This window comes from Neopsephotus bourkii, unplaced genomic scaffold, assembly GCF_033783945.1.
Source record: "Neopsephotus bourkii isolate Nb327-2 ecotype Australia unplaced genomic scaffold, CSIRO-AGI_Nbou_v1 NB_284, whole genome shotgun sequence".
Lineage (NCBI taxonomy): Eukaryota > Metazoa > Chordata > Aves > Psittaciformes > Psittacidae > Neopsephotus > Neopsephotus bourkii.
The window spans coordinates 1,933,035-1,949,871 of record NW_026900793.1 but is presented as its reverse complement, the minus strand read 5'-3'; the positions used below and the strand labels follow the sequence as shown (position 1 = coordinate 1,949,871).

Below are 16,837 nucleotides of genomic sequence, written 5' to 3'. Positions count from 1 at the left end.
AACAGAGCTGAAGGGAAAGGAAGTGCTCATTTGCTGGAAGGAGTACCAGCAGGATCAGCTCACTCCCATCAGGTGCTCCATCCCTGTCCTCTCATCCCTGCTGGCCGCCCGGAGCCAAGCCAGGGGTCCCGGTGGCACCTGAGCATCTCTCCTTGTGCAGGTCAGCAGTGCAGTCCATGAGACTGTTGCTCCACACCATGGGCTTTCAGATGAGGGAGCAGGTCATTGAGGAGAAGGGTGGCTGGGACAAACTGCTCCACGTCCAACAGCACCTCGAGGGAGTGTGCATCGTGGCCAGGTGAGAGCCCCTTCTCCGCGCACCCCACAGCACCCACTCCCTTGGGGCTGATGGCGAGGGGGTCCCCGCTGCTCAGAGACAGTGCTGCAGACTGGTGATGCCCAGACTGCTGCAGAGCCCAGGGAGATGAGGCAGCCTGGCTCAGGGCTGACAGCGCCTCCTTCCTCCTGCCAGGGAGATGATGAAGATCCCCGGAAGCCTGCACTGCATGCTGTTTGAGCAGCTGGTGAACCTCCTTTCTGTGGAGGACCCCACGTGGGAGATGGTCGCCATGGTCATGTTCACTGAGGTGAGCCCCATGCCAGCCCCCCAGCTGCGGGGGGAGCTGCGGTGGCGGATGGGCTTTGCTTGGTACCGTGGAGAAGCAGGCACCAACCAGTGCAGTGTGCTGTGGGGCATGGGGGCTCTCTGCAGTCCCTGCCCCTTCCGTCTGAGCTTGCTCTTGCCCCAGCATCCTTGCCTTGAGCCGACGGTTGGAGCCAGCACCACACCTCACCGCCTCCTCCTGCGTGTTTCAGATGCTGCAGTGCAACGCCACCAGTGAGACTCTGGACCGTGCTGTGGACATCTTCCCTATATACCTGCAGAGCCAGTGCGTGGGGATGCCCAAACTGGTGCTCAAGACTCTCTACAGGCTCTCCGAGTGGCTTGACACGGTGCGCAGGGGTCACTGGGGCAGCGGTGCTGGCTAACACGGTGGCTTCAGCATTTCTGGCTATCGGGAGAAGTGCCAGCTCTGTGCCTGCCCGCTGCAGTGCCCCATGGCTGCATCCTGCAAGAAGAGAGGCAGTGGTGCTGTGGGGAAGGCTGTTCACCCCTGCCATCGGTCACTGCGTTGCAGAAACGAGGTGGCATGTCTGACACAGGCAGAGAAGCTCCTCGCCCTGACGCCAAGCATCGTGGCGTGCCTGGACAGCACTGGTGACAGTGATGACACCGCCCTGGCCTTGCGGGTGCTGGAGAACATCCTCCCGCTGCTGGAAGAGAACGCGCTCGGCCCCACCGCCCATGCCATCGCTCCCAAGCTCCGGTTGCACTTCGACAGCGTAAGGCTGGGGGACAGACTTGTGCCCTTGCACCGGGCACCTCCGTTCATACCTCCCACCCCAGCCCCATGCTCTGCAGGAGGATGCTTTGCCCCACTGCCCCGTCGCTGCCCTCCGCGGCTCGGTACTGTCCCCCATCCCCTCCCCGCATGGACGACGCCTGGCTTGGCCTCCCTGCTGCAGGAGTTGGTGGTGGCAACAGCCTGCCCTGGCAGCATCTCCGAACCCCCCCGGGGTCTCCTGCTGTGTCCCCAGCCCCGCTGGGAACACATTGTGCATGCTGCAGCTCGCTCCCTTTTGGAGCAGGCTCCTTTGGGAGCATCCATCTCCACGTCAGCTCCCTGCTCGCCACGGGCTCGGCGCTGAGGTCCTTCTCCTGCAGGAGTCAGACACCGTGAGGCAGCTCTCCATCTGCTTGTTCCAATTCGTGATGGGGTTCGTGACGGGTGCTGAAGAGAAGAAGATGAAGGAGCAGGTGTGGGAGAGTCTGCTGCCGCTGGTCTTTCACCTGCACGACCAGAAACAGAACGTGGCCAAGGTGGGATCCCCAAGCGGACCGGTCCTTTGGAGCCTTCAAACGTGTGCCACCATGAGGTCTAGCTTGCTGAGGCTCTAGGACCAGCCAGACCCCCCACCACCCACCCACTGCTGCCTTTCTCCTCCTGCATGAAGAGGGTGGTGGGTCCCTTTCCCACCCACCTCCCTCCGCACAGTCCCTGCCATGGGGCACGGGGCCCTGCAGCCCCTGAGACAAGGCTATTGCTCCACAGCAGCCTGGGGACACCAAGGCCAAAAGCTTGCAGCCCCAAGGGGCTTCCAGGCAGAGAGGGTGGCTGGCCTTATCTTCTCCTGGGGTGCTGAGCCTGGGGGCAGCACCAGTGCCCAACAGTGCCGGGACAGGCTCGGAGCCCTGCTAAGAGGGAGGATGGGGGTGCTGCGCCCCCAGGGCTGGTGGTGGCATCTCTTCTCCTTGCCAGGCCGCCCAGGAAGCCCTCTACTTTGCTGGCTGGTTCTTGAAGTGGCGGAAACTGAGGGAGCTGGCGCTGACTGCAGAGCCATGGGACATCAGCAAGTGCCTGGTGAGCACTGCTGGGATCCGCACCGGGAGAGCCCTGCCCCGTGCCCAGCAGGGAGGATGCAGGGCTGTGTCCCGCACCTGTGTGCACCGTCCTGGAGCAGGCTCTGTTCCAGGCTGTCCTCACCCCCAGCGCCCCAAGGGGGACCCTGCCACCAGAGGGGCACCCCAGCACCAGCGGCGAGCCCTGCGCTCCCTCTGAACGCCAAGGCCACACGGTGGAGAGCTGGGAACGTCCTGCTGGGGGGGAAGAAGGGTGGCCCTGGCTGGGGGAACGGCCCAACCTGGGGGCAGCTCTGTGCCAACCCTGCACCGTTCTCTCTCCAGCTGGAGAGGAAGAGGAAGAAGACCAAGGACTTCCTGCACCAGACTGAGGTCTACCTGCAGAGCCCCCAGGAGATGCTGAGGCGGGACGCTGTCAGGTTCATGGGTGAGCCACGAGTCTCGGGTCCCTCCCTCTGACAGGGTCCCTGCATCCCAGCGCAGGACCTGTGGAGCATCCCTTGGTCCCCTCACGTTGGGCTGGCAGGAGGCTCACCCCCTCCTCGACGCAGCACCCATGGGTCGGCCCTCCCTGGGGAGCTGGGTGCTGGGGTCCCCGACACACTGCATCCCCCCAGGGCTCATCGGGCAGCACGTGGATGAGCCCAGGACGACGGAGTACATCAGACAGGGTGAGTGAGGGCAGTGGGGAGGAAGGAAGGACTCTGGCACAGAACTGCCCCAGGCGAGGGGGGCTCTGCTGCCAGCGCGTCTATGGGGAGAGCGTGTTTGTGGAGGGGGGCTCCCTCCTGGCCCTGTGTAATGCGCCCTGCCTGGAGGGGACACAGCGCTGTCACCTCACCTCCCCTGCTTTGTCCCCACAGCCCTTGAAGGCCCAAGACAAGACGCCAGCCCCCTGGTCTCCTCCTCGGTGACTGAGGCTCTCCTCATGCTGGAACAAAGAAGGCAGAGGTCAAGGCTCAGCCTACAGTGGCTGCTGCCCAGGGCATGGAGGAGGCGGCGCTCGACCCCCAGCAGGGACTTGCAAAAACCCCGTGAAGATCAATGAGGTAAAGCGCAAGGTCCTACACGTGGGTCCCGGCAATCCAGGCACAGCCACAGGTTGGCTGGAGCATCCCCCATGCAAGGACAGGCTGAGACAATTGGAGGTGGAGAAGAGAAGGCTGCGTGGAGAGCTCAGAGCAGCCTTCCAGTGTCTGAGGGGGCTACAAGGGCATCCAAGTCCCTGACTCTTCATCAGGGACTGTAGCGATAGGACAAGGGGCAATGGGTTTAAACTTAAATAGGGGAAGAGACCCCCCACACCTCTCTCCAGCCTCCTTTCAGGTAGTCAGAGACAGAAGGTCCCCCCTGAGCCTCCTCTTCTCTGGACTAAAGCCCCGCCAAGCTCCCTCAGCTGCTCCCCATCACACTTTGCTCCAGGCCCTTCGCCAGCTCTGCTGCCCTTCTCTGGGCCCGCTCCAGCACCTCAGTGTGTTGGGGTTACAGCAGTGAGGGGCCCAGAGCTGAATGCAGGATTCGAGGTGCAGCCTCCCCAGTTCGCAGTCACTGGCCTGGCCCTGCTGGCCACACTATTACTGATAGAAGCCAGGATGCCATTGGCCTTCTTGTCTTGGCACGCTGGCTCATGGTCAGCTCCATCAGTTAGCACCCCCAGGTCCTTTTCCATGAGCAGCTTTCCAGGCCTGGAGTGTTCCATGGGGTCGTTGGGACCCCAACGCAGGACCCGGTACTTTGCCTTGTTGAACCTCATACCACTGGCCACAGCCCATTGATCCAGCTGGCCAGCTCCCTCTGCAGAGCCTTCCTCTCCTCCAGCAGATCAGCACTCCCACCCAGCCTTGTGTCGCCAGCAAACTGAGGGTGCCCTCGATCCCCTCATCCAGAGCATCAGCAAAGATACGAAACAACACTGGCCCTAACACTGGGCCCTGAGGGACCCCGCGAGTCACCGCTCACCAACTGGATGCAACACCGGGTACCACCGCTCTTTGGGCTCGGCCAGTTTCCAGCCCAGCAGAGAACACCCCTACCCAGGCCATGAGCAGCCGGTGCCACCAGGAGAACGCTGCGGGAGGAGACACTGTCAAATGCTTTATTAAACTCCAAAGGGACAATGCCTACAGCCTTTGCCTCATCAATCTGGCGGGTCACCTTGTCATAGCAGGAGATCAGCTTGGCCAAGCAGGACCTGCCCTTCGTCAACCCATGCTGACTTCACCTGATCCCCCATTTCCCTGCTTGTGCTGTGTGATCTCGCTTAGGATCATCTGCTCCATGACCTTCCCTGGCACCAAGATCGGGCTCACGGGCCTGGAGGTGCCCTCCTCACCTTAGCAAGGCACGTAGCTAATGCCCATCGTTATGACATTAGGGCTGCAGAAGACAAGTAAGATGGGCATGGAGGATCTCATCCATCCTTATGTGTGCCCTGTAAATATATGTCTGGGTCCATGGGGTGCAAGGGAAGGGGCACTGCTCTCTGCATTACTTAAGTGCACCATGGATGCTCCAAAGCATCCCTGTGCTTGGGGGGGGAGACCTGCAGACCTGCCCGTAGATCCGTGCCTTGAGCCCTGAGCACCTTGAGGCTGAGCTGTCCTTGTGGAAGGACCAGGCCAAGGGTGACCGTGCTGATGGAACACAAGGCTCGGGGACCCTGGTCCCCCCTTGCTGAGCCCCCGCTGGCTGTTAGGAGGCAGCAGCTGCCTGTGGGACTGCCACAATGCAGGCAGTGCCGGGAGTGACAGCTGGTGCCATCCGCAGCTGGCGGGATGCAGGGATGCAAACAGTGTGAGGAGCGGGTGACGGTGTGGGAAGGGGGAGCGTGGCCTCACACAGAGCCAGTGGCCCCATTCCGCTGTGGGAGCTGCACCCTGAGAGAGACCCTGGGCGAGGAGGAGACGTCACCGACCTCCACGGGAACAGAGGTGAGCTGGGTCCTGTCCCTACCCCCAGAGTGCACCGTGGAGGGAGCAAGGAACAGGGATGGGGCAGGCAGGTTCGGGCTGTCCCTCTTCAAGGGGTGCTGGTGCGGTTGGGGCAGGGGGATGGTGTAGCCTGGCACGGGTACATGCGGGTCCTGGCAGTGCCACCCGTGGCTCAGATGCCAGCCCAGTGGTAAGCGGGGTGCCATGGCCTCACCAGGCACTTCTCCCTGCTCCAGCATCTTGGAGGGGTTCAGGCTGTCTCCAGGTTTCTCTGTGGCTCTCATTCATTTTGGCTCCCCTCAACAGGCAAGGAGAAGACGGTGGCCATGGTTGTGGTGGGGTTTCTCTCTAACGGATGCAAGAAATGAGCCCTTGCTGCCCAGGCACCAGAGCTGCCGGCTTAGCCCTCAGTGGGGATGGCAAGCCAAACGGGGCTGAACAGCACGGACAGCCTAAAGCCGCTCCCTGTCCCCGAGCAGTCCGTAGCCCAGGAGGTGGTGGGCCTCCTCTGCATGGTCCTGCTCACCCTCACCGCCCTGGTGGCCAACACCGTGGTGATGGTTGTCATTCTCAGAACCCCGCTTCTCAGGAAGTTCATCTTTGTCGGCCACCTCTGCATGGTTGACCTCCTCTCTGCCATTTTCCTCATGCCTGTGGGCATCATCTCCAGCTCCTCCTGCTTCAGCAGGGTGATCTACAGCATCGCTGAGTGCCAGGGCTTGATATTCCTGAATGTCTGCTTCATCAGTGCCTCCATCCTCACCATTGCCATCATCAGCGTGGAGCGGTACTACTACATCGTGCACCCCATGAGGTACGAGGTCAAGATGACCATCAGGCTGGCGGTGGCAGGAGTGATCATCATTTGGGTCAAGTCTGTTCTCGTCACCGTCTTGGCACTAGTAGACTGGCCTCAAGGCAACGGGGCCACCAGTGCCAGCCGCTGCACGGTTTACTGGAGCCCTGGGGCCCACAAGAAGGCTTTCCTGATCATCTTCAGCATTGCCTGCTTTGTCCTGCCCACCATCATCATCATCGCTGTCTATAGCAGCGTCTACCGTGTGGCCCGCACGGCATCCCAGCAGCCCGCCCCTGCGCCGGCACAGGCGGTAGCACCAAGACACCGCTCTGACTCCATTGCCAGCCTGGTGGCCGTCATCATCACCAGGAACCTGACGGTGCCCAGGCTGGCGCCAGAGCGCTTTTTGGGAGGCAACAAGGCCGTCCTCACCTTGCTCCTCATCGTGGGGCAGTTCTTGTGCTGCTGGCTGCCCTTTTTTGCCTTCCACCTGCACTCCTCCATGGCCGCTGGCACGGAGGCTGGTGGCCACGCGGAGATGGTGGTCACCTGGATCGCCTACTCCTCCTTTGCCATCAACCCCTTCTTCTACGGGTTGCTGAACCGGCAGATCCGGGAGGAGCTGGCGCGGCTCCGGCGCAGCTGCTTCAGGCAGCCCCTGGGCCAGGAGCTCTGCCTTTCCATCTCGGAGCCTTCTGTCCAGGAGAACCTCTTGCAGTTCCTCCAGAGAGCAACTTGCACCCTGGAGACCCATGCGAGCTGCATCAGCCCCGGCCCCGGCCCCAGCCCCAGGGATAGGCTGGACCAGAGCAACGTGAGCTTCCCCATCCCAGGTCAGGCTCCTGAAGAGAGCAGCTGAGCAGCAGGAGGCCCTGTCCCACTGTGCTGGGCAGGAGGATGGGCAGGGAACCTGCAGGGACCCGCTGGACCTGCTCTGATCCAGCCTCTTGGGTTTGGAGGGCTCCTTGTTCAGGTTCTCTGAGCTTATGGTGGGAGATGGTTTCTCCATGCAGGAGCTGGAAGATCTGGGGAAGCCTCATCTCCCTTCCACAGCCTGGGATCGTCTCTGGCTCCACCAGCACAGGCCAGTTGCATGGCCCCTTCTCAAGACACAGGGTGCCAAGGGGCTCCTGTGCAGAGGCAGATGAGAGGGCACCTCCATCTCCATCACCGTGCTGGGACCACTTGTGGCCAGCGGGGAAGAGCAGATGTCCCTTGTACCCTACCCAGGAGCAATGGAGCAGATAACACCACTAACACCAGTAATCCCCACTGAGCCTGGGCAGCTGTCATGGAGCCCTCCATCCCTGCCTGCTTAACCCAAACTAACTTCTGGGTGGAGGAGCTCCTGTCACTGATGGCACTCACCAGGGGGACAGCACCCTCGGGGCTGGCTCTGGCCATGTTTGTGCTTATGCTGTTGGCACGGCACCATGCCTGTAACCATGCCCTCCATGGGGAATACTGCCCAGCCGGGACCAGTATGTCTATGGACACAGCTGCCCAGCTGAAGCCCAGCCAGTGGTGCCACATGCCAGCCAAACTGGGCTGCTGGCCAGTGCTGGCACAGGGTGGTGGTGGGGCCATGGGGGCACCCCTGGGCAGCAGTGGGAGAGGACCAGGAGCTGCTTTCCCCTTCCAGTCTCATTTCTCTGGGGACCCTCCCATGGGGTCCCCAGCACAAGAAAGGGGATTGGGCACTGCTGGAGGCATCACTCCCAGCCCACTACACAGGGCCCAGGAATGGTGCTGGTTGGAGATGGCCCTGCCCCAGTAATAACTGGTGGGCTGGAAGAGAACTGCCCCATGGGGCTCTGGGAAGACCCTAGAGAGAGGCTGGGGCTGAGGGTCAGGGGCACCCCCCTGGCCACAGGGATGCCCCTTCCAGCCACCACCCGTGTCCCCAGGAACCGATTCTGCCCCTTGTTTTTGGGGTGTCTCCACCCTGTTTGGGGGATGTTGTTATCTGTTTCCTTGTAAATTTGATCTTTTTATTAAACCATTGAAAAGTTACAAAGGAGGAAAAAATATAGACTTATATATACAGCATTTCCAAGCCAGCAGGGACTGGCTCTTGGATGGGTATGCTGGGAGGCGATTGCCCCAGGGTGGCCCCCCCACCAGAGCCAGAGGAAGGGGGACCCCCAGAGAGGCCAGTCATCCAATGGGACCCAGCATTCGGGTGCCAGGCAGAGGGTGGGCAGCAGCAGGAGAGCAGGATGGGGAGAGCGAGGGGCAGGTGGTGGGGTCCCACCCTGGCACTGGGCACTGAGAGAAGGGGCTGCAGGCCAGCGGGGACGGGTACCCCCCCCCAGTACCAGGGCATGTGGTCCCCATGCAGGGAGACTGAGGAGGGGGACACAGCGCTGCCGGGATGGGCAGCAGGCAGCAGAGCAGCCTGTTCCTCCATGGGCACCTTCCTGGGGCAGGGTCCACTGTGGGCATGGGGGGCACAGACTGGGGTGGGCATCGGGGGTGTCCCTGGTACCTGCCGGCAGGGCTCAGTAGGGTGAGAACTTCTGCCGGTCGGCTTTCTTGGTGCCATTGGCAGCGGAGATCTTGGCTGTGTAGGTGGCAGTGCCGCCGTTGGGGCCCACCACAGAGGACGCGGACAGCGCCAGGAAGGACATGGGCTTGAGGCCGATGAAGTTGGAGAGGGAGACGGTGTAAGGGGTGCCCAGCAGGGCTGGGTGGGCAGGGGCAACGCTGGGCAGCGCCGCACCAGAGCCAGGGGCGAGGGGCTGGGTGAAGCTCACGCCGAGGTCCATGGAGCCAGGGCCTGGCGGCACCTGGGAGGTAGATTTGGCCGTCTCTAAGCTGGGGAACCAAAGGTGGTGATGAGCGGTGAGGACCACAGTGACCGAGCAGGTCCTTCACCCCAACCTGCCCATCTTAGGGTGCAGGGACTGCGTGCCCCATCCCTTCTGGCACAGGTCTTCAACCTGGGCATCCTGCTCAGGAGGGCTAAAAAGCTGATGCTCAAACCCTGTGGGATCTAGGGTCCTGCACCCAAAATCTCAGGCCCTCAAAGCACTGCCCAGCTCATCCCTCTGAGGATGCTGGGGGGCGCAGTGTCCCCCCAGAGCCGCACTGGGGTGCTGGGGAAGTGCACCTGGTACCTACCAGGTTGTGATGAGGTACTGAGCCAGGGTGATGCTGACGGGGGACCCTGTGATGGTGATGTGCCGCTCGCTGGAGCCCTCAGTTTGGTTCCCAATCTTGATGTGGGCGCCTGACATCTGACGGATCTCGCTGATCTTGCTGCCGTGTCGGCCAATGATGCAGCCGATGAGCTGGAGAGGCAGAGGCTGGGGTGAGCTGGGAGCAGCTGGAGGGGCCGTGCCAGCTCCCAGGGGCTCACTGGGAGTACTGGGGAAAGCGAGGCAGGCACTGGGAGGGCAGGGTGCTGCTTTCCTTGCTCTCACTCAGGGCCCTCCCTGGCTGGCATCACTGGGCTGACACATCCTTGGTGTTGCCCAAGCCCTTTCCCCCTTCCCGTGCCTTAGTTTCCCTTCCAGCTGCTTCTGCCCCTGGAGCCTTTCCTGAGCTCTGACAGGCAAGGCAGAGCCTCCCCCGTGGGGGCCAGTTCTGGCTGTGGGGTGGGACACATGGATGGGGACAAGCTGCGGTGACCGACACCATCCCAGAACATACACGTACGTCATTGGGTACGAGGAACTCCTGGGAGCTGCTCTGGGAGCTGGTATCCAGGCCTGGAGAAAGAGAGAGGGATGTCAGTGGATGATGGTGGGTGTCCAGCAGCTCTGTGCCCCTACCCCAGCCCCATGCTGGGACAGTCAATGTCCATGGGGACACACGTAGCTTGGTGCTGGTGCTCCCCCACGGCAGGGTTGGGGGTCTCTGATGGGTGCAGGAACCCAAGGAAATCAAGGACAGGCTCATTCAGGGGGCAGGTAACCATGCTGGGGGGCTGGGCCCAGGGAGGGTGCAGGGGATGGGGACCCCTCCATCACGGCCATGTGGGTGGGTGGGTCAGGAGGGGCACAGGAGATGCTCACCCGGCACCATGGGGGGTGCGTGGCCCAGGGAAGCAAAGGGAAACGAGTGCCCTGAGAGCTGCTGCAGCTTCGTCACCTGCGGGAGGCAGGAGGAAGAGGAAGGAGGGGTTATTCCCTGTGGACTCCTGGGGCACCTCCCAGGACGGGCACCCCTGGCAGGAACAGACCCGGTGCCCATGGGACCAGTGATGTGCTGCCACAGGGACAGGCTCACCTCTGCAGGAGAGACCCCGCTGTACTGGCCCTGCATGGGGAAGCTCTAGGGGGAAGGAAACAGGCGTCAGTAGGGGGGCCCTGCCTCAGGCCGCACCCCAAGCCCACTGGGGTTGCCCTGCTGGGCAGGAGCTGAGCCCCCATGCCACCTTGCAGCCCCTTACCTGGTTGGCAGACAGCAGGATGGTGCCCAAGGAGAGGCCAGGGTGGTAGGGGATGGTGGCCCCCTTTGGAGGCGACTGGAGAGGGAGGGAAGGAGGTGGAGGGGATGAGATGAGGTTGAACGTCTCCATTGCCCCACAGGCCCCCCCGAACCCCTTCTGCCACCCCCATGCCCGCAGCACCACTGAGGCAGCGTGCCCTATGGACTTCTGTGCAGAGGGGTGCCCGTGCCTGGGTGCAGGTGGGCAAGGGAAGCCCTGGCGAGGGGGGATCAGGGACCATGGCCCCCCTTGGCCGGTGCTCAGTGGGTACCTCCAGGATGACGGCGCAGATCTGCCTCACGCACTGGATGATGGTGTCCGGCACCCCCGAGATGGTGACGGCCCGTTCGGTGGAGTTGGGCAGCAGGTCAGCACCCACCTGCACCTGGGCCCCTGAGCTCTGGGGGGCAAAGGGAGACGCTGGGGTCCCTCAGCCATTCCACCCCCAGGGCTCAGCACCTCGCACCTCCCCTGCACCCCCATGGGCCCCCAGGGAGCTCTGCAGGACCCGCAGGGTGATGCTCACTCCTGCATCACCTCCCGCAGCCCCTGAGGGACCACAGCAGCCCCCGTTCCAAGGGCTCTGTGCTCCCTGGGGGGAAAGGGGAGCCCACACCCAGAGCAGCCGCAGCCTCACCTCCCGGATCTCCCGGATCTTGGCTCCTGCCTTGCCGATGAGTGAGCCACACTGGCTGGCGGGGATGACCAGGCGCAGCGTCACCGGTGCTCTGCCTGCCGCTGCCCCATCGCCCCCTGCTCCCAGGTCCTGGGAGGAAACGGGGATGCAGTGTTGGACCCCCAGGCGTGGGGGTACCCGGTGGGACTGTGGGGTCTGCCTACCTCCTTCAGCTTGAAGGCTATCATGGAAACGGCACGGAAGACAGCGTCGGTGGAGCCGGTGATGGTGGTGATGCGCTCAGGGCAGGACCCCTCCGAGATGGTGATGCGTGCGCTGCTCTGGGGACAGTGTCACACCCCATCAGCGATGGTGTGGACCCCCCACCCAAGGAAGGGCTCACCATGGGGGGGGAGTGGACCTGGGCTTTCCCCTTCCACCTGCAGCCTTCCTGGGAATGAAGCTGCATTTCCCCGGGTCCATCCAGGACTGGGGGCAGCGCTGGGCTAGTGGGAGCCATCAGGTGCGTGCAGGACAGGCATTAGGACCTGGCAGCCCCCCAGCATGCCCTTACCTGCTCTCGTATCCTCTTAACAGTCTCTCCTTTCTGCAGGGAGAGGAACGGGGCAGGGGGTCAGGTCCAGGGAAGCCCAGGGCTGGTGGTGCCCTGGACCCCAAATCTTACCTTGCCAATGATGCTGCCGATCTCCTGCAAAGGCAGAAATGAGGGTGGCCCCATCAGCAGGCAGCTCCCTGCCTGCCACATCCCTCCTCTGCCCATAAGGAAACAGGCAGGCCCTGCCCCATGATCGTGCCATGGGAATGGCCCCTCCCCAGTTTAGGACGTGGGGAGAAAGCAGGGTCTGGTGAGGAGCTGGTGCTCCAGCATGGTCCCGCACCCTGACCCCCCCGAGCAGAGCCCAGCTTCCCTGCTCTTACCTTGCCGTGCATGAGCATGCGGAGGGTCAGGGTGATGCTGAGCTCCGTCTCTTCGGGGCTGCCGCTCAGGCTGCTGGCTCTGTCCTGCGATGCCATGGCAGGAGGGCGAGCTGAGCCTGTGGGACACGGCAGCTCCAGCAAGGGGGAGGCCCCAGATACCCCTCCCCATAACCTGCAGCCTGGAAAGCACCCAAGGCTGGGAAGCAGGGAACTGAGGCAGAGCAGTGCTGTTCCCTCCTCTGGCAGGGGAGGCTTGCACAGCTCCAGGGTACCCCACTGGCACCCTGCACCCCTTCCAGGGGCTCCCCAAAAGGGACTCGCTGCAGTGTCTGCCTGAGCCTGCAGGGAGCTGTCTTCAGCATGAAGCCAGGAGCTGGATGGATAACGGCAGGGAAGGAGGATGCTGTGGGATGGGGTTCACTTTGCAAATGGGTAGTGGCACAGAGGGCAGGGGGAGCAGAGGTGGCCTGGGTCATCTCACAGGCCATGTGAGCCTTCCTCTTCCTCCTCCTCCTCCCTTCTCCTGTCCATGCCCAGGGGAAGCTGAGGCAACCTCCAGGATGGGGACCCCGAACCCAGCGCCCGAATGGAGTGATGCCATCACACGGTGCCGCTGCACCCTGTCCCCCCCCTGCCCCGAGCACCCCTCGGCTCCTGTGTGCTGTGCCCGGGGGTGGCCCCGGGGACAATCGCCGTGTGTCCGAGCAGGGTGGGCGGCTGCGGCCCCGCTGGCTCCCGGAGCGCCGGGCGATGCCAAGCAGCTCGGAAACAAAGCACCCGTGTTGGGGCTGGGGCCGGGGCCGGGGCCGGGGCCGGGCACGGCGGGGGGGTGGAGGGGAGGTTATTTTAGGTGCTGGCAGGACTCGCCGCTGCCACGGCACATCCCCTGCATCAGCGTGAGGGGGGCGAGGGGCAGGGTGCGCGCTCCACACCCCCGGGGTGCCCCGGTTTGCACCCCCCGGGGTGGTTTGGATGCTGCATCTTCATCCCTCTGTTACCGGCAGCTGAGGAACGGCTGGGGAAGGGGGATATTGCCGTTCCCGATGGAGGGGAGGATGAGATAGGGCGTGTTGGGGGGTGCACCCCCCTGGAATCTGCCTTCCCGCAGCCTTGGGTGGTGCCGGCAGGGGCGGGCAGGCTCCGGGGTCCCCCGAACCCCCGGGATGAACGGCAGCGGAGACAAAAGATCCTGCCGGAAAGAGAAGGATGAGGCTGGCGGTGGGGCAGGGGGGAGGCAGGAGGGCAATGGGTGCCCCTCACGGCCATACGCAATGTGGGGGCTCCGCGGGCAGGGGGGTGCTGTCCCCCAGGTGAGCCACGGCAGGGATGCCAAAGACCGCGGTGATGGGCGTAGGCCACCTGCCCCTGCTGGCGTCGGGACAGCCACAGGCTGGGCACCGCCCGCCCTATGGGGCACCTTCTGGTGGCAAAGGGAGGTGAGGGGTGGGAGGACACAGGGGGCAGACCCCAGCCCGTCCCAGGGGGATGCTCCCGGCCGCCCCCAGCCCCCGGGCCTGGCCGTGGGTACCTTTCCGCGCTGCTCGTCCCTCCGCCGCCGGCCACCCCGCTCAGTGCCACATCGTCCCCGGCGGCGCCCAGTGGCACCCGGGCCAGGAACAATGAGCCGCTTGACAGGCCAGGGCCAGGCTGGCAGCCCCGGCCCCCACCCCGGGCCACGCCGGGGCCCCCCTCGCTCTTCCCCTCTCCCACATCCCTCCCTCCGGGATCCTATTACAGCGGATAAGAGGCACTAAAAGGAACAATGCACCCTGGGTAAGGCCATCTGCCACCGCTGGGGACATTCCTGCCCCCGACGGCCCCCCCCTTTGGCTCACACATCACCCCTCTTTGTAATTGCGTGGTTTGTTTTTTTTCCTGGAAGCCGATCAGCTGGCAGGGATCGAGGGCTCAAGGACACCCGAGCGGGCAGGGACAGGGCCGCTGGCACCCCAGAGCCCGCCGGCACTGGGGTCTGTGCTTGGAGGGCTAGAAGCACCCCTGTATGGGAGGCTGAGCTCCCACAGGGAGCCGGATGGGGGGGGTAAGGGATGCTCCAGACAGAACTCCTCCCTGGACCAGCTCCTGCACCCTGGCACTGCCCTGTGCCCCCTCCCCGGCATCCTGCGCCCACAGACAAGTATTCCCCCCGCCCTGTTATCTCCCCTACTAAATCCTCCTGGGCCCTGGCGTAAGCAGCTAAAGCCCAGGCAGGCTTGGGGAAGGAGGGGCAAAGGGGGGCACCCCGCTGCAGGCTCCATCTGTGTCCCCAGCGCAGCAGCACCAAGGCAGGGGGTGGGCAGGGGGTTTGTCCCCCTGTCTGTCCTGATGGGTCTGTCAGGCCTCCCCACCCGCCCCTTCATCTGGTCACGGCAGACACTTACTCCATAAATCGCCCCCCCGCCTCCCTGGGGCGCTGGGCAGGAGCCTGAGGGGCTGGCGGCTCCCTTTTAAGCTCCTGTGGATTACAGCAGGGGGTGTGGGAGGAGAAAGGAGGATGAAGGGAAGGCTGGCAGGCTGGGGACATGGGTGCCACCACCCTGGGGGGCATTCCTGCTCCTGAACACAGCCCCTCTGAGAGCACCCTCTGAGGCTCCATGGGGTCCTGCCAGAAGCAATGGGTGGGCTCCAGCAGCCTCACAGCCAGCACTCACCCATAGGGAAACGCTCCCCAAACATCCTGTCCCTCAGTGGCCACACCTCCCCTGCTGTCACCCCTCCAATGTGGCTGTGGAGAAGGTGGGGATCAGGGGAGCAGGCAGGGAAAGTGGAAAGAAGCAGGAGGAAGGTGGCAGGAAAGTGGTGGCAGAGCTCAGGGCTTTATTTGGTCCCAAGGGAGGTGGTGGCACGGTGTGGACCCAGCATGGTGCGGCAGAGCTGGGTTGGCACACGGGTGTGTGAGCAAGGGGAGGGGTGGGAAGGCCGGTCACACCCCCCTGCCCCATGGGCCCCCCCATACAGCCCATCCTGCTCACTCCAGCTCCTGCAGGAAGGCCAGGAGCCCGCGGTGCCACTCATCGGGCTTGTCCAGGTAGCAGGGGTGCCCGGCGCCCTGCAGCATCAGCACCCGGTGCTCAGGGAGGTGCTGCAGGTTGTTCAGGCTGGTCTGCCCCAGCTCCACGTCCTGGTCCCCATAAACGATCAGCGTGGGGGTCTGCAGAAGGGGAACACAGCCTGAGCTGCAGAAGGGGAACACATCCAAGCACCTGCTCCTCTGGATAGGGACACCCTGGTGCAGGAAATGGAGGGGAGACACTTGCCTTCTCCCCCACCCACCATGACAAACTAAGGCTTAGACTCCTGGGTCTCCTAATGCCCTTCTTTCCCTTCTGGCTACCCATGGTCACACTCCTTTTCCAGTGGCAGAGCCCAGTTTGGTCTTTCTCCTGCCTATTCTGGTGGCCAGGTCTCTTCCCCATCACTCCCCATCCCCACCCTCCCTCAATGTCCTTCCAGTCCATACTTTGATTTGGGCGTATTGCTCCGCAGTGAATTTCTCGGTGCAGATGGGTGCCACAGGCACGTATGCCTTGAGCAGGTGGTTGTGCTGGAAGAGGAAGGGCAGGGAGTACATGCCGCTGAGCGATGGGCTGATCACCACAGCTGGACCAAGGCACAGAGCCTCCGAAACGGCTCTCAGGAAAGCCCCGGGCGCCGGCTGGCCCACGGGTGCTGGGGCTGTAGCATCCTTCGAGCGGCCCAGCCCTGAGCCATGGGAGACAGAAGTTGCTCTGTCACTGTCCCAGCCGCCTAGTGACCGGGAGAAGCCAGCACAGCGGGATGCCGGGGGTGCCACCCTGGCACCACAAACCCGAGCAGCTCTGTCTGCTCCCCCTGGCTCCAGCCTGCGCTCACCACCGCGCCTCACCCGGCAGGTCGATAGCCACGGCTCGGTAGCCGTTCTCGGCCAGCGTGGCAAGCGTCCGCAGCTGAAGCCAGGTGTCGGAGGAGAAGCGGATGCCGTGCAGCAGCAGCACCGGCAGCTTCGGAGCCTGCTGGGCTGGCTCAGCTTGGCGGTAGAAGAGGGTTTGGCCTTCCACTGTTACGGTGCTCTCGGTGAGCCGCGGGGCTTCCATGCTTGGGGTCGGGAGGGCTGATGGGGGGGTGAGGAGTGAACACCCACAGCCGCAAGGAGGAGTGACGGGCCTCGTCCCGGGGTCGAGGACAGCGGTTGTGGGAAGGCAAGGGCTGTGGCGCTGGCACTGGGACCGGGGCTTACCCTGGCATCACCCTCTTTCCGGGGGACCCCGACGGGGTCCAGCACCGGGGTGCGTGCGTGGGGCTGCTCGTTCACCGGCCCGGGCCCGGCCCCTGCCGCAGTTTCCCGGCCCCGCGCGGGGCCGGCGGCCCTTACCTGCTCCTCTGCTCCCAGTGCCGGCCGCTGCTCGCCTCCCGCTCCCCGCAGCGCTCCGGAGCTGCGGGTGCCGCGCCCCAGGTCCAAAGGGCGGTGGAGCGGAGGCGGGGGGGAGCAGCGGCCCCGTTCCACCGAGCCCCACCGAGTTCGGGTCGAGCCGAAACGAACCGGAACCGAAGTACGTCGAGCCCTAGCCGAGCTCTGGCCGAGTCGAGCCGAGTGCAGCCGAGAGCCCTACCCGAGCTCTGCCGAGCTTTGCCGAGCCCTAGCCAAGCTAGCCGAACTCTGCCGAGCACCGCCGAGCCGTTGCCGAACCGACCCGAGCGCTGCCCGAGCACCGCCGAG

General features: G+C 63.9%; 4 protein-coding genes across 4 annotated transcripts; 2 read left to right on the top strand and 2 right to left on the bottom strand.

The window, feature by feature from the left end:
- The first annotated feature begins 1,059 nt into the window (after positions 1-1,059).
- On the top strand, positions 1,060-3,470 carry LOC133208781 (maestro heat-like repeat-containing protein family member 6). Its single transcript, XM_061346897.1, has 6 exons — positions 1,060-1,344; positions 1,727-1,882; positions 2,322-2,423; positions 2,747-2,849; positions 3,040-3,093; positions 3,286-3,470. The coding sequence occupies exons 1-6, from the start codon at positions 1,060-1,062 to the stop codon at positions 3,468-3,470; spliced, it is 885 nt and encodes a 294-aa protein (XP_061202881.1).
- Positions 3,471-4,837: 1,367 nt separating this feature from the next.
- LOC133208778 (probable G-protein coupled receptor) lies at positions 4,838-7,062 on the top strand. The gene is made up of 2 exons (XM_061346891.1): positions 4,838-5,352; positions 5,659-7,062. The coding sequence occupies exon 2, from the start codon at positions 5,769-5,771 to the stop codon at positions 7,008-7,010; it is 1,242 nt and encodes a 413-aa protein (XP_061202875.1). The 5' UTR covers positions 4,838-5,352; positions 5,659-5,768; the 3' UTR covers positions 7,011-7,062.
- Positions 7,063-8,643: 1,581 nt separating this feature from the next.
- PCBP4 (poly(rC) binding protein 4) lies at positions 8,644-13,857 on the bottom strand. The gene is made up of 13 exons (XM_061346890.1): positions 13,670-13,857; positions 12,142-12,257; positions 11,888-11,911; positions 11,777-11,809; positions 11,427-11,543; positions 11,224-11,352; positions 10,858-10,986; positions 10,548-10,622; positions 10,385-10,429; positions 10,171-10,246; positions 9,812-9,864; positions 9,275-9,444; positions 8,644-8,968 (listed from the first exon to the last, which is right to left on the bottom strand). The coding sequence occupies exons 2-13, from the start codon at positions 12,235-12,237 to the stop codon at positions 8,653-8,655; spliced, it is 1,263 nt and encodes a 420-aa protein (XP_061202874.1). The 5' UTR covers positions 12,238-12,257; positions 13,670-13,857; the 3' UTR covers positions 8,644-8,652.
- A 1,081-nt stretch (positions 13,858-14,938) lies between these two features.
- On the bottom strand, positions 14,939-16,572 carry LOC133208848 (putative protein-lysine deacylase ABHD14B). The gene is made up of 4 exons (XM_061347052.1): positions 16,493-16,572; positions 16,007-16,231; positions 15,602-15,843; positions 14,939-15,292 (listed from the first exon to the last, which is right to left on the bottom strand). The coding sequence occupies exons 2-4, from the start codon at positions 16,212-16,214 to the stop codon at positions 15,110-15,112; spliced, it is 633 nt and encodes a 210-aa protein (XP_061203036.1). The 5' UTR covers positions 16,215-16,231; positions 16,493-16,572; the 3' UTR covers positions 14,939-15,109.
- Between the last annotated feature and the right edge of the window lie 265 nt (positions 16,573-16,837).